This window comes from Suncus etruscus, chromosome 6 (assembly GCF_024139225.1).
Source record: "Suncus etruscus isolate mSunEtr1 chromosome 6, mSunEtr1.pri.cur, whole genome shotgun sequence".
Lineage (NCBI taxonomy): Eukaryota > Metazoa > Chordata > Mammalia > Eulipotyphla > Soricidae > Suncus > Suncus etruscus.
The window spans coordinates 15,444,417-15,461,196 of NC_064853.1; the positions used below are offsets into that span (position 1 = coordinate 15,444,417).

The following is a 16,780-nucleotide window of genomic DNA, read 5'->3' on the forward strand; positions in this document are numbered from 1 at the left end:
AAGGAGATAATACAGTTGTTGGAAAGCTCCCAAAACCAATTACATCTTTAGAATAAAAACATTTGAGAAAGAATATAAGGATGTACAACTGGGAATGGCAGAAGTGCCACTGATGTGGCTCAGTGGGCAGGGCACATGCCTAAAATATGTAAGGTTGTGGTGATCCCTGACACCACAAAAAAAAAAAAAAAAACCCACAATGACGAAAGCTAAAAAACAGTGAGAATATATTCTAAGGTACTAAAACAAAATTTCTAGCACTGAATTATATTCAGTATAACCCAGATGTTTATTGGTAAGATATTTCTTAATTTCCTTAAAATCTAAGGAAAGAGTTTCCTATTACTTCCAAAAGCCATAAGATAAGGCTGGGGTTTAGGGCGGAGGCAGGGAAGGGAATCACTCTGGGCTACTTAGTGCATAGAAACTGATTGAAACAGGGTAGGTATGGCCTTCAGCAAGTGACCAAAACTCCCCTTAGCAAATAATGGACAATTTGAAATCTGTGTCAACCTTGAGAGTAGAATGAGAAGAACACAGAGCATCACTTTTATCTTCAGTTAAATATCTATGAGAAAAAAGATAGCAAGCACAACCAAACTGAAGAAAATAACTCAAATTTTCAAGAGTACCTCATGGAAAACACTACAGAACACAGGAAAAAAAAACTGTCCTGAGATCTGACATGACCAGGTCCTATAAAAGTTTCAAAGAAAGATGAGATGTTCTAAATTAAATTATAAGGAAGACATAATGCAACATATTTCTCTGAACTGGATCCTTATACTAGCCATAGCAGTATATGGACAATCCTCAAACCGTGAATGGTTTCAGAGGAGTCTATGGTGCTTGTCTTCAATGCACCTTTCCTGACTTTGGCAGCTCTGGTGAGGGGAAAAAGAGTCTCCATGGTGATGTGGGCATCATCTCAGCAACTTACTTCCAAATAAATAAAACATTATTGGTACTACATTGACAAGTTTTCTATCAGTTTGCAATTACACAGGTGTGTTTTTTTTATTGGAGGCAAAATAAATACGTATTCTTGTTTGAGGGTAAATAAGAGAATTTATCACTGGCAAGGAGCATAGTAAGGAACAAGAAAGGAATTTCTTCCGAGTGAAGCAAAATGATTCCAGAAAGAGGCAGAGCAAATCCACCAGAGCAAGAAGGAAATCCAAAAGGGCAATCTTGAGTGTTCAAAACACTAGACGTGGAGGGCAAAGTCTATGTTGAACAGGTGGTAAAAGAACAAACACATATTTAAGGAAAGAATCATTATTAGTGGTAGAGAGACATCCAGTGCCCAAAGCCCAATTCAATAAGAAGATCCAACTGTCCTAAATTTTTTATAATTCATAATATAGTCTCAAAAGCTAAAATACATATAGAACTTATAACAGAACTAAGCAAACCCACATTCATAACTGGAAAGATTCATCACAAATCTCTTAAAACTTACAAATTGCTTGGGAAAAACAACAAAGAAGGACGAAGAAAAAGAAAGATGAAGAAGAATTTAACAATAGGATTAGCTAGTCAGAGATATGAAAGAAGGAAGAATGTGAGCAGAGGATTATTAACAGGAAGAAGGGAGGTAGGTATCAAATAGAACATTAAAAAGATGCTGAAACCTAAAAAAGATATATTCAATATTTTATATTTCCCAAATTAAACTCTTTCCAATTTTGTTTTCTTTTGGGGCCACACCCAGTGATGCTCTGGGATTACTCCTGATTCTGTGCTTAGGAATCACTCCTGGGAGGCCATTTGGGATGCTAGAAATCAAAACCTGGTTGACGGCATATTAAAGTAAGTGCCCTACTCACTGTACTACCTTTCTGGCCCCCATTTTTCTATTTTTTCTTTTCCTTCCCACAATAATTATTTGCTCCGTAAAACATTTTTACTTTTATTATATCCATTAGTTTTTTTTCTCAAAGATGGGAATTATAACTGCCTTGCTTCAAACACCCAATCAATAAATAAACTAAATGTTTGCCATGTTCTAGAGGCCTTGGCATCTGTCAATGAATTAAACAGACAAAATATTCCTGCCTGTGTATATTTTTTAATTCCCTGAAGGAAGATGGATAATGATAAATGTAAGGGATAAATAAATTATCCTGGGTATCACAAGCCAGTAAGTGCTAGGGAAACAGTTAAAAGAGAGAGTAAAGTGCCAATACACGGTTGGGTGCTTGCCTTGCATGCAGTCAACCCTTGTTTAATGCACAGTATTGCATATGGTTCCTCAAGTCCTGCCAGGAGTAAGCCATGTGCACAGCTAAATGTGGCCCCCAAGACAAAATAAAAGACAGGATTAAGTGGCAGTGACAAAAAATTATAATTTTATATGGCTTTTACTCTAAGCAGATATAAGGACAAATTTACCATCAGATGAGATGAGGAAAACTATTAATAAAGTAGGCATGAAAATGAAGACCAGAAATTTCATTTTTTGATATGCACATCAGGCATACAAAGGATACTGAACAGCAGTTGTACATATGCCATCTGTAATTTGGAAAAGAAATAAATTTTGGGGGCCGGTGAGGTGATGCTAGAGGTAAGGTGTCTGCCTTGCAAGCGCTAGCCAAGGAAGGACCGCAGTTCTATCCCCGGGCATCCCATATGGTCCCCCCAAGCCAGGGGCAATTTCTGAGCGATTAGCCACGAGTAACCCCTGAGCATCAAACGGGTGTGGCCCGAAGAAAAAAAAAAAAACGAAAAAAGAGAGGTTTAGAAGCATTTATAAAATCTCTCACTGGTTATGCAGTGTTAATGTTTGTATTTGTTGACCAAATGAACTACCTGTGAACTGTTCACCTTCTCTTCTGATGTAGAACAGACTTGATGGTCTCTCCTTGTCCCTGGCTCAGAGTTCAAGCAGTTTCTTGCTATTATTGATTCTACTCTCATAAACTCTCTCAAAACCAATCCTCTTCTATCTTACAGCAATATCCTAGATCAGATCTTAGAAGAAAACAACACAATTCAATGAAGAAAGGCAAATTTTTTTTTTTAGTTTTTGGGCCACACCCAGTGATGCTCAGGGGCTACTCCTGGCTATTCGCTCAGAAATTGCTCTTGGCTAGGGGGACCATCTGGGGTGCCGAGGATTGAACCAGGTCCGTCCTGGATCAGACACGTGCAAGACAAACACCCTACCACTGTGCTATCGCTCTGCCCTGAAAGATTAGACTCCTAGTAAAGGATGCTGAAAGGAATAGTTATCTGTGTTAAGATAAAATAAATAAACAAGGGGCCGGAGCAGTGGCACAAGTGGAAGGGTGTCTACCTTCCGGCGCTAACCTAGGACAGACTGCAGTTTGATCCCCGGCATCCCATATGGTCCCCCAAGCCAGGAGCGATTTCTGAGAGAACGGCCAAGAGTAACCCCTGAGTGTCACCAGGTGTGACCCAAAAAAACAAACAAATAAGTAAACAAACAAACAAAATCCTTCTTTGACATAGAGACAAGTTTTAAATGTCAAATAAACTTGTAAAAGAAATGGAGGAGAATGGAGGCTATATGTTTAGGACCACTATGTTCTGAAGATTTCTTAAATACAAATTCAAAATCCAGAAAAATATCAATATATATGACTGAAATTAAAGGGGGAAAAGAGAAACAAAGATGAATATATTTAAAGCCCATAGGAAAAAACAATAGTAGATAATTAGAACTTTAAATGTGAGTCCCTTCCCTTTCCTTCCACCTTTCCCTTTCCTTTCCCACCTCCCTTTCCAGCCCTGCCACCCATCCCATTCCCTGGACCCTTTGGCGGGGTCTCCCTAGCCCCTATCCTTCCCCACCCTGTCCCCATCCCTTAAAAAAAAAAAAGAACTTTAAATGTAATGTGACTTCAGATCAAATAGCCCTAAAGAAAAATAAAGAAAGGAAATGACCAAGAAATTAACAAAAAGGGAAGTAAATAGAAAAATAAACCTTGGTGAAATCTACTGGCAATCAGGGAAACACGAATTAAAATTACTGGTACTGATAAAATTAGTAAAATTGGTTAAAAATATAAAAATCTGGGCCGGACAGATAGCATGGTGGTATGGTGTTTGCCTTGCATGCAGAAGGACGGTGGTTTGAATCCCGGCATCCCATAGGTCCCCCAAGCCTGCCAGGAGCAATTTCTGAGCATAGACCCAGGAGTGACTCCTGAGCACTGCCCAGTGTGACCCAAAAACAAACAAACAAAAAAAATATCTAGCAATATCAAGTGCAAACATGGATATGAAGCATTGTAAATCCTCATACTGCATTTAGAGTGATCACTTCAAAGAATATTTACAAGAAATTTGCAAAGAAACCTAAAAGTATGCATCCTCTGATTCTACACTTAAAATATATATTATATTTGAGTGGCTGCGCCACCGTGTTGTGCTGTGGCCGGAGACGGTCTGCACTGCGGAGCCCCAGTGAGGTCCTGCCTGCCCGAGGGCCGTGGCCGTGCGGACAGCCGGGGGAGCCAGCGCCATCATGTCGGATCAGGAGGCAAAACCTTCAACTGAGGACTTGGGAGATAAGAAGGAAGGAGAGGGGCCGGGCGGTGGCGCTAAAGGTAAGGTGCCTGCCTTGCCTGCGCTAGCCTTGGATGGACCGCGGTTCGATCCCCCGGTGTCCCGTATGGTCCCCCAAGCCAGGAGCAACTTCTGAGCACATAGCCAGGAGTAACCCCTGAGCGTTACCGGGTGTGGCCCAAAAACAAACAAAAAAAAAAAAAAAAAAAAGGAAGGAGAATACATAAAACTCAAAGTTATTGGACAGGATAGCAGTGAGATTCATTTTAAAGTGAAAATGACCACACATCTCAAGAAACTTAAAGAATCTTACTGTCAAAGACAGGGAGTTCCGGGGCCGGGTAGGTGGCGCTGGAGGTAAGGTGTCTGCCTTGCAAGCGCTAGCCAAGGAAGGACCAAGGTTCGATCCCCGGAGTCCCATATGGTCCCCCCCAAGCCAGGGGCAATTTCTGAGCACATAGCCAGGAGTAACCCTTGAGCGTCAAACGGGTGTGGCCCAAAAACAAAACAAAACAAAACAAAAAAAAAGACAGGGAGTTCCAATGAATTCACTCAGGTTTCTCTTTGAAGGTCAGAGAATTGCTGATAACCACACTCCAAAAGAACTGGGAATGGAGGAAGAAGATGTGATTGAAGTTTATCAGGAACAAACAGGGGGTCACTCAAGGATTTAGTTATTCTTTTTATTTTTTTCTTTATCCTCAATCCTTTTTTATTTTTAAAAATAGTTCTTTTGTAATGTAGTGTTCAAAAAAGAATTGAGAACAGGCACCCAGTCTCTTTAAAACATCTGGTAATTTGAATTCTAGTGCCCATTATTCATTATCATTTGTTTTCATTGTGCTGATATTTGGTGATCAGACCTCAGCCCCTTGACATTGCTCTCCTTTTAGAAATGACGTGTGCACAGAGTGGCCATCTTTTGCAGGGACTGTGCATTTTCAGACTTGTGATCAATAGGACTGACCAATGCGAGTGTCCGTAATGACTTTTCAATTGGCCCTGATGTTCTAGCATGTGATCGCTTCACTCCTGGACTATGACTTTCACTGGGAGATGGAAGTTTTTCAGAACTGAACTGTGGAAAATGACCTTTCCTTAACTTGACGCTACTTTTAAAATCTGAGGGTATGGACCAAAAAAAAAAAAAAAATGAAGAGGAACAAGATCAGATTGGAAACAAAATAAATGACAGCTGTGATGAGAGTCATGACTAACTTCAAAGATGGTTTCACTGGAGAAAGCATTTTAAGATTAATGAGAAAAAAGCTTGTCAGAAGATCCCAGAAAAGTTCTTTCATTAGCAGTTAAAGCCATTCATACAGAAGTATATACAACTGAACACTGCTCTTTTTTTATTTTGTTTGTACTTTCTGGCCTGGGAGATGGGATTTAAATGGACATTGTCTGTACCAGCTTCATTAAAATAAACAAATATTTGTAAAAACCGTAAATATATATATGTATATATATTATATTTAATGTAATCCCAAACTATTATGCATGCACATGTAGAGAGATATGCACAAAAATTTCTTTATTTGTGGGGCCGGAGCAGTGGCACAGTGAAAGGGTATTTGCCTTACATGCAGCTGACCCAGGACAGACTATGATTTGATCTCTTGGCATCCCATATGGTCCCTCAAGCCAGGAGTGATTTCTGTGCACGTAGCCAAGAGTAACCCTGAGCATTACTAGGTGTGGCCCAAAATCCAAATTAAAAAAAAATTATTTATAATCTAAAAATGAAACAACTGAAAGGACCATCAAAACTTTAAAAGTTAGTATATTGTAGAAACATTTAAGTGAATGTCAACATGTCTATAATTTCTAAGTCATAAAAAAGGATATATATTTTATAAAACTATATTAATAATATTAATAGAATTCAGAAAAGTTATTAATGGATACAGAAAGTCTGGGCATTATAAACTGATTTATGATTTATTATTTCCCTCTCGGGATGCCCAGTAGTTACCCTAGACTGGGAAGGAAGAAAGAATAAGGGAACACATTTAAATTATATATGCAATTCATTTTTCTTTTATTTTTCATTGTTTTAGGCCACAGCTAAAGGTGCTCAAGAATTACTTCCAGCAGTGTGCGGGGGACCATGTGATTATCCATGTTATGTGACCATGTGGTTATGTTATCCGTGTGGTGGCCAAACCAATCTCCTGTATGCAAAACATGCACTCAAGCCCTTTGAATTACCTCCCTATATCTTTTCTTGAGCTCTATGGTAGCAATAGGCCTTTATAATATTTATACTTAAAGATGATATGTATTATATTACTTTCTGTATGATAAAATTTAACTATGAACTTCTTCATTCTGGCATTCAAGACTCTCCACAATATTATTATAACTTCCTTGACCAGCCTCATTCATTACTGACTCATAGAGCAGAGTTCCCTAAAACTTAGACATTTATATACCTCCTTCATTATTTGACTATGAGCATGATTTCCATTATGATTGATGAATATCTTTCTTTTCAATATTTTTAACTGCCATAGCCTTGCATGAATCAATAACAAACAAGAAAATATTTAATATGCTGCCTTTATTATGCTAATGTGACTATAAGTAAAGATATAACTGTTAAAATATTTGTCCTCCAATGATAGATGAAAGTTATCACTTGGAAAAGAAGTGGGTGCTGAAAGGAGGGAAAGAGATATGCATGATACCACATTAGTAACAAACCAGTGTCTAAAAGGATAAAAAAAGAGAGGAAGGGAGGGAGAGAGAGACAGACAGACAGACAGACAGACAGAGACAGAGACAGAGAGAGACAGAGAGAGAGAGAAATGTCTACCATAGAGATAGGCAGGGGTGAGGGCAAAGAGTGGACAGGGGACATTGTTGGTGGGAAAGGTGCACTGGTGAAGAGTGTTGGACATTGTATGACTGAAACTCAAACATGAATACTATATATCCCATGATGATTCAATTAAAGAATTTATTTTTCCCTCCTCCCCAAGAATTTATTTTAAAAAATGTGTTCACATACTACCTAAAAAAAAAAAATCTAAGCATCACACTTTTTCTTATACTTGCATTACTCAGAGTTGGTGCATAGTATTTTTAAGGAGGAGGGGTTGAGTCACATTCCAGCAGTGCTCAGGGGTTACTCTGGGATTTGCACTCAAAAATTACTCCTGACGACACTAGGGGGACCATTTGGGGAGCTGGGGATCAAACCCAGGTTGGCTGCATACAGAACAAGTGCCCTACCCACTGTACTATCTCTCTGGCCCCAGGTGGTGCATAGTATTATGTTACCTTCGAGACCTGCTGACGATGCAGACTCCCAAGGCCCAGAAAAACAGGGCAGAGGCCTTGAGCAGCTGCTGGCAAGCATGTGAGGATGAGTGGAAAGCTGCAGATTCCACATATGCCTCTTGGCCAAGGGTGTGTTGGGTGCCACCAAAGGAGGCACAACTTCTAGCAGGCACAACCTGAAAACGCAACTGCTAACAAATACCAGGTTGAGCATCACTGCATAAACCCCTCAGCACTCCCAGCCAGCCAGAGCCACCACCTTCACGTATGTGAATCAACTAACTCAGAGTGGTCCTCTCAGTGGGCACTGATGAGGGCACCAGCCACAGAGGCCTGAGAGCTTTGGAGAACATAGCAGCTGAGTTGGCCTGAACACAACCAGCCCAGCAATGTCAGGAGCACAACAGCTGGGGGGTGTGAAGATAGGCAGTTGTCACAGCAACAGCAAAACAACACAGGGAGGGAGAAAGGGAAAGGGAGGGAATAAAAATGATTTTTAATGGAGACTCTCAGGCTATAGCCATCAGCATTCTGATTCTGTTAGAAATCCTACCTTTTGGGGGGCCAGAGAGATAGCATGGAGGTAAGGCGTTAGCCTTGCATGCAGAAGGATGTGGTTCGAATCCTGGCATCCCATATGGTTCTCCGAGCCTGCCAAGAGCGATTTCTGAGCGTAGAGGCGGGAGGAATCCCTGAGCGCTGCTGGGTGTGACCCAAAAACCAAAAAGGAAAAAGAAAAAAGAAATCCTACCTTTTAAGTAGCTTTGTCACTTCACAAATTGGACTGTTTCCCCTTCTTTAGATGAGTTTTGTAATATTTGTTTGGGGCAGGGGTTTGGGGGGTCACAGCCTGCAGCATTCAGGCATTAGTCCTGACCCTGCCCAGGAATTACTCCTGGCAGGTTGGGAAACTATATGAGATGGCAGGCATCGAACCCAGGTCGGCCGCATGCAAGGCAAATGCCCTTCCCACTGTGCTATTGCTCCAACCCCAGAATTTTCTTTTTCCAATGCCTTTCCTGTGTAATTTCCTTAACTCCAAGTCCCATTCCTTCTCCATAAGCCAACAGAAACTAAGCCTGTACCTTGAGGCCCAATATCACTGTCATGTCAAAAGCTTGGCCCTGCATGTGGCATCTCTTTCACATGACGCCTGGTCTTCCCCAGCCATGTGTTCCTACCACAGCGCAGTATGTCTCGGACTTAACATTTCCCTGGCTTGTTTCATTTTCCTTCTGCACTATAAATGGTACTTGAAGACAAGAAGTCTCAGATGTTGTTCAAAAGCAGGGATCATAGCTTGGTCATTTTATGCTTTCAATGTGACAGTTTCTCAGCTCCTAATGGCTTTTATTGACATTTTTTTTAAATCAAAGAGGCCAGGATGAGTCTTCTAGGCTCGGGTGGCAGGTAGAGGGCATGCCTCATATGTAGGAAGCCCGGGATTGATCACTGGTACTCTGCGAGTACACATGTGTGGGCATGCAAGTACACACACACACACACACACACACACACACACACACACACAGAGGTCTTACAGCATAAAACACTACTATATTTATTCACGCCATATTATAAATTAACCATGAAAATCAAGGTGCCCAGAGATAGCCCAAAGTTCTTAAATACATGTATGTATCCTACCTAGATAATGCTCCAATGAACATCAAGAATGATCCCCAAGCACTGTGCTGGGAGTATTCACCAGGTACTTCCAGGTATAGCCCAAAAATCCAAAACAAGGGGCTGGAGAGATAGCATGGAGGTAAGGCGCTTGCCTTTCATGCAGGAGGTCATCGGTTCGCATCCCGACGCCCCATATGGTCCCTGTGCCTGCCAGGAGCAATTTCTGAGCCTGGAGCCAGGAATAACCCCTGAGCACTGCCGGTGTGACCCAAAAATCACACACACAAAAAAAATCCAAAACAAATGAAATAAAAAACAACATGAGTGACTAGAGTGATAGTGCAATAGGTAGAGTACTTGCCTTACACACAACCAACCCAAGTTTGAACCCCATTGCTCCCTAAGCTTGCTAGGAGTGATCCCTGAGTAGAACCAGGATTGGCCAGTTGTAGTTCCCAAACAAACAAAACAAACAAAAATACATGAAGATTTATACTATCTAGCTCCCTATAAAGAAATAAGCAGTTTTAATTTTTTAACTGAAACATTATCAAATGAAAACCAACCAAAAATGCCAAAACCAGTTTTTTGGTGTTTTTTGGTTGTTTTTTTTTTTTTTTTTGGTTTTTGGGCCACACCCAGCAGTGCTCAGGGGTTACTCCTGGCTATCTGCTCAGAAATAGCTCCTGGCAGGCACGGGGGACCATATGGAAAGCCGGGATTTGAACCAACCACCTTAGATCCTGGTCAGCTGCTTGCAAGGCAAATACCACTGTGCTATCTCTCCAGCCCCCCCCCCAAAAAAAACCAGTTTTAAGAAGAAACACACACACAAAAAAAAGCTTATTAACTTATAACCTTTCAAGCAAAAGTAAATGATCAAGTTATTAATTGATAAAGTGAGTTTCTTATACTGCTACCAAAAGCTATTAACATAAGAACAACATGACTATTAAAGCAAAGTTAATTGACTCTGGAAAAATTATCAGTACTTTCACATGACATTTCAATATGGCTTCTCTTTTGCTTTAATATTGCAATTACTCTGATGTAGCAAGAGCTATAATCTCGGGTCCCAAGAGATAGTACAGACTAGGGCTCTTGCTTTGCACATAGTCAACACCAGTTCTATCCACTATACAACATATAGTTTCCTAAACAATGCCAGGTAGGGTCTCAAAACAAAGCAAATAAAAAATTTCTAAGTATTTTTTCACTATTTAAACATGTTAACTCTTACTATAAAAAAAACTATTTAATCAGAAAATATCAATATGCAACTCATTTATAAATTTTTTTTCAATTTGGAAACTGACAATTTAATTTGGTTCTAACCGGGGCCGGAGAGATAGCATGGAGTTAAGGCGTTTGCCTTTCATGCAGGAGGTCATTGGTTCGAATCCCGGCGCCCCATATGGTCCCCCGTGCCTGCCAGGAGCAATTTCTGAGCCTGGAGCCAGGAATAACCCCTGAGCACTGCCGGGTGTGACCCAAAAACCAAAAAAAAAAAAAAAAAAAAAAATTTGGTTCTAACCCAGAAGAGTGCCTTGCTTTTCTAAGCATATTTATTTAAACTTGATTAAAAGAAAAGAAACTGGGGCCTGAGCGGTGGCGCAGCAGTAGACAATTTGGCTTGCACGTGGCTGATCTAGGACGAACTGAGGATCAATTCCCAGGTGTCCCATATGGTCCCTCAAACCAAGAGCGATTTCTGAAAGCATAGCAAGGAGTACCCCCTGAGTGTCACCAGGTATGGCCCAAAAACCAAAAAAAAAAAAAAAAAAAAGAAAGAAAGAAAAGAAACTAACAGAAATGAGACTTTTTAATAAAAAGTGTTCATCCATAACTGTTATAATTTTCCATGGAGAGTAAATACATATACATTAGTCTGTAAAGACAAAAATGTCAAACTAGTTCATACAAACATTTAGACTAACTTCAAGTAATGCTTGAAATGCTAAGTTGGCCTTCCAAGTTGTAAACGGAGATGAAAAGACAAAGGCGAGAAGTGAAAACCAGGCAAAGCTTCTGACTTACCTCATTCTCTCCTCTTCTTCATTTCTCTGGCATACCCCTGTGAAACTTCCTACTTCACATAGCAGGTCAAATAAACTAAACCCAACCTATATGAAACGCTATATTTAACTTTTTATTATAGTTATACATTGCAAAAATAAAATTTCAACCCACGCTGTCCATTTTCCTGAATAAAATTAACGAGAAGTAAAACAAGGTACTATGCTTATGTCTCTGAGCTCAAAGAATACCCCAAAATAAAATGAGTATTCATTTTACTTACCATAAAATGACCTGTAACTATTGATACCTTTAAGGAGAATCATCCAATTAAGTGTACTTCCTTCCTAAATAAGCAATCCTCTTTATTTTTCTAAAATACTAAATAGAGACGGACTTAAGGTTCTATAAATGTACTCAAGCAGGACACAAGGACCAAAAAAAAAAGGCAGAGGTTTAGAGGTAATGAGAAGGTGTTAAATAAACCTATTTCAAAGATTCTATAAGTAGAATAGATCAGATTAGACAAGCTTATTGGAAGTAACAACACAGCTCATTTGATAAAGCAGTTCTAAGAAATCCAAAAATACCATTTCTCTTTTAAAAAATCAAAGAAGCACTTGCACTAACAAGAAATAATGCACAATTTGGCTTGATCAAATACTTCATTAATTTTTTCTTTCCCCCAGGGTATTGCCCTTTTAAAAATCCTCTTCCAATAAAATAGAACCTAATTGCAGGGCTACCATTAACAACGGGATTTTTATTTCAACAGTGCCACCTAGTGTAGCAACCAGTATTTTCTCCTGGTCACTAGTTTAGAATCTTCAGACACCAGTCCAGGGGCCTGAGCACAGTAGGTAGGGTGTTTGCTTTGCATGTGGCCAGCCAGGGTGCAATCCCCAACATCCGATATGGTCCCCTCAATTGGCCAGGAGTAATTTCTAAAGTAACCCCTGAGCTCTGCTGAGTGTGGCGCCAAACAAAACAATACAAAAAGCCTTCAAAAGCTGGAAGGAATTCAATAATTTTTCAGGTCCTATCATAGTAACACTCCAAGGACAATGTTATAAAAATCTCTTATATCTTATATTTATATGCATATTTTCTTTTGATAGGCTATCATAAGAAAGAGGTTATTACTCTCAAGACCATGGTAGTGGGTTTGTGGCATTTGGACCATAGGTGTGACACACTCAAATCAACCCCAAGACTCCTGCAAAGCTGGACACCCCATTTTTAAAAAAATTGGCTCCTCACCAAATCTACCAACATGAGAACAGAATATCCTCCATGAAAGTACCTTAGTGATTTCTTCCGAAACTCGCCAGAAATCCTGAACATTCCGACAATAAAATCCGACAGTGCAGCTTGGGTCCATTTTCCGGAAGGACATCTTTTTGGGAGAAGGACAGTGGAATGTCTGCAGAATGGGAAAATAGCCCAGGAATTACTGTACTGGGAGTTCCATTTCCTGTATTCGTAAGACAAGAATTTTTCTTTTCTATAATTATTTTATCTAAGCACCATGATTACAAAGTTATTCATGATAGAGTTTCAGTCATACAATGTCCAACAGCCTTCACTAGTACACTTTTCCCACCACCAATGTTCTCAGTTTCTTTCCCATCTACCCCATACCCCACCTGCTTCTGGGGCAGGTATTTTACTTCTCTCTTTCTCTCACCATGTATTTTTTCTCTCTTATTTTCTTTCCTTTTGACACTATTGTCAATGAAGGGATACCAAGCATATCACTTTATTCCCTTCAGCACCCAGTTCTTGTCCAGAATGATCAGTTCCAACTATCATGGTCAGAATGGACCCTTCTCTACCCCAACTGCACTCACTGTTCTTTGTGGCAAGCTCCCTACAATAGACTGAACACCTGGCCCTCATCTCTATTGTCTCTGGATATTATTACCATATTATCTTTTATTTTTCTTATATTCCACAAATGAGTGAGAATATCCTGTTTATCCCTCTCCCTCTGACTCATTTTACTCAGCATAATAATCTCCATGTCCATCCAGGTATAATCAAATTTCATGGCTTCATTTTTAACATCTGCATAATATTCCAATCTACATTCCCACAAGCAGTGAATGTGAGTCCCTCTCTCCCCACATCCATGCCAGCACTGACTGTTCTTGTTCTTTGTGATGTATGCCAATTTCATTTCCTTTTAAACCTGCTACCTAGTTTTCCTCTAAATGATCAACAATACCTGTATTTTAAAAAAAGGAAGGTGCAGCCCAGTCCAATTCCCCAAACTCCAAAGGTGTGACACATGAGGGAGCACTGCCCAATCCCCCATCTCAGATCTGGAGTACTACCACCGTGCCTCTCTGCAGAGAAAGTGCGTGCCACCAGCCTTGCAAAGAGACAGGGAAGATGTTACTGAGGAAGTCTTGAAGCAGCTAGTGGGCAGGTGTAGAATAAATCAGCCATTGCCAAGAAGTGCCATGCAGCCTGTTGAGTGCTTTTCAACATGACCCTTTTTAAGAAGAGAACCACTTTGGGGGGGGGGGGGGTACCAGGACACAGAACAATATAAATAGCAATATAAAGTATTTCCTGACACACAGCCAATCTGAGTTTGATCCCTTACTACCCACTCCCCCATTATAGTTCCTCCTCCAAGCTTAGCCTGAGCAGTGAACCAGGAGTAAGCCCTGAGTACTGCCCGATATAGCCAGCACCTACCACTATCACCACCAAAAGCTTTTAAAACAAACACCCAGAATCACATGCCAGTTCCCCAGGGACAAGAAGCCGACCTGAAAGTTTTGACAATTTTCATAGCCAGCCCTGCCTGCCCCTCCTGAGCTCTAGTCTAAGTCCTAATTCAGCGGGCCATGTCCCTGCCTTCCTGGTCCTTCTATCCCCACCAGACTTCACAGTTCTCAAAGTCATCGCCATAGACCCTTGAGGGCTCCAAGTCAGGCCTCTCTTCTTCCCTTGCTCAGAGAAACAGTAACTATTGGACTCTACATCTTCCAGAACAAAAGGAGGAAAATAAGGTGGGAATAAAGCTGCCTGGTACTATCTTTTTCCTTCACCATCACTTTTGGTACCTTCTTATTTGGGGGGGCCACACCCAGTTGTGCTCAGGCCTTAATTCTGACTCTGTAGGGGGCTGGATCACACCCAGTGGTGCTCAGGGGTTACTTTGGCTCTGTGCTCACAAGTCCCTCCTGGCAGGCTCAGGGATCATACAGGACGCTGGGAATCGAACTTGGGTCTGTCTTGGCTGGGCTGCGTCAAGGTAAATGCCCTACCACTGTGCTATCACTCTGGCCCTATATTTGATACTTTCAAGGCTATCAACTGCTTGGCACATTCCTCCTGTACATAAAAGTTCCATCCTTGGTGCCACCAAAATAAAATAAAACAAAGCAGGAAAACTCCCATACTCAGATATCTTGTCCTGTTGTAGGTATGATCCCAGCAACAAAATGGTGTTAATGAGAATGGCTATATTTTGATACAACTTCTATGTCAAATATATATATATATATTTATATGTTTATACAGGTACTACCAAGTCTTTTATTGTGTATATGATTTTGAAAGGTGTAAGTATAGAGTAGAAATCATAACAATGCAGACTAAAATGTTTGTTTGCATAAATTTAAAGGCATAGAGAGAAGAAGACCCTGGGATTATTTTGAGACAGTCTTTGTAATTTTTATATTTTTAAATTAAAATTTTCAATTAATAAGTAATTTTGGGGTCAAAGAGAATAATCTGTGAGTAAGGTGATTAGCCTTGTACACAACAGACCCGAGTTCTATCCCTGGCACCCCATTGGGTTCCTAAGCACCAACAGAGTGATCCCTCAGTGCAGAGTCAGAAGTAAGCCCTGCACACCACTAGTGTGGCCCCAAAACAAAAACAAAAGAAATAATCTGTTTCTGAACATTGCTGAGTGTAGCATTAAAACCCAAATCCCTTCGTACACAAAACCAAGAAAGAATTTGAGATTGGGGAAATAGTTGGAGAAGGGTTTGGAGCATATGCATGAGCCCTGGATTCCATCCCTGTCACCTCATTATCTCCCAAGACCATGAATGACCTCCTGAATACAGAGGAAGGAAGGAAGGGAGGGAGGGAGGGAGGGAGGGAGGGAGGGAGGGAGGGAGGGAGGGAGGGAGGGAGGGAGGGAGGGAAGGAGGAAGTTATAAAGAAAGAATAGAAGGAAGGGAGGGAGGAAGGAAGGAAGGAAGGAAGGAAGGGAGGGAGGGAGGGAGGGAAGGAGGGAGGGAAGGAGGAAGTTATAAAGAAAGAATAGAAGGGAGGGAGGGAGGAAGAAAGGAGGGAGGGAGGAAGGAAGGAAGGAAGGAAGGAAGGAAGGAAGGAAGGAAGGAAGGAAGGAAGGAAGGAAGGAAGGAAGGAAGGAAGGAAGGAAGGAAGGAAGGAAGGAAGGAAGGAAGGAAGGGAGGGAGGGAGGGAGGGAGGGAGAGAGAGAAAGAGAATGAGGAAGGGAGGGAAAAAGGGAGGGAAGGAGATAGAGAGGGAGAGTGGGAGAGAGGGAAAGAGGGAGGGAGGGAAAGAGAAAAAGAAAGAGGGAAAGAGGGAGAAAGGGAGCAAGGGAAGAAGGGAGAGAGAGAATGGAAAAGGAAATGTAAAGGAAAGGGTAGGGAAGGGGAATTTAAGGAGAGGAAAGGGAAGGGGAAAGAACCTGGCTGGATTTAAACTCATGAACTCAAATGTTCCCAGCATTCAATGCTTAAAACTAAGGAATTTTAACTTGAAACCCTAATATGTAGATTATGAACTTTCATATTTGCCATGTTCATGGCAAATCGATCACATCACTTTTTAATATTCCCCAGCTTCCTAATGATCTGATTTATAATGTGTTCCATTTGCTAAGCAGAGAACAAGCAAAGTATATAGATGACATTTGAAAAGCAACTATTCTAGATAGCAGAGGGGAACGGGGAAACACATATAAAAGTAGTGATTTGGCCAAGTCCTTCTGAAGCAAAGGGTAAGAAATATTTTCTAGTCTTTACTACTTGATAACGAAGAAAAAAAGGTGAAAAGCTTATACAAAACCCAATAAAATATTCTCTCTTATTATACTACCTTATTGATCAAAATTTTCATGGAAAAACCAAAGAGTCTAAAGCAGAGCAGGCTCAGTGCTCTGAAGCTGCCTCACTCCGCTCAGCACGATAATGACAAACAATAAATTGTTATTCATGGTTGTGTTGATATCTACAAAGAACTTTATATTATTTGCAGAAACACAGACATAAACCTTTGATCGCTGAACAATGGAATTGCTACTGGGTGTTACAGT

The 16,780-nt window shown here is 40.7% G+C and overlaps 2 protein-coding genes across 3 annotated transcripts in view; one reads left to right on the plus strand and one right to left on the minus strand.

Annotated features, from left to right (window-relative positions):
• ATG4C (autophagy related 4C cysteine peptidase) overlaps positions 1–16,780 on the minus strand; it is an 88,676-nt gene that overhangs the window by 8,028 nt on the left and 63,868 nt on the right. For both annotated transcript variants that reach the window (XM_049774413.1, XM_049774412.1), the window contains exon 10: positions 12,773–12,892. In XM_049774413.1, the coding sequence (XP_049630370.1) occupies positions 12,773–12,892 (120 nt within the window). The remainder of the gene's footprint in view (positions 1–12,772; positions 12,893–16,780) is intronic.
• LOC126010820 (small ubiquitin-related modifier 1-like) lies at positions 4,483–5,990 on the plus strand. The gene is made up of 3 exons (XM_049774423.1): positions 4,483–4,565; positions 4,755–4,864; positions 5,070–5,990. Exons 1-3 carry the CDS (start codon positions 4,496–4,498, stop codon positions 5,208–5,210), a joined length of 321 nt encoding a protein of 106 aa, XP_049630380.1. The 5' UTR covers positions 4,483–4,495; the 3' UTR covers positions 5,211–5,990.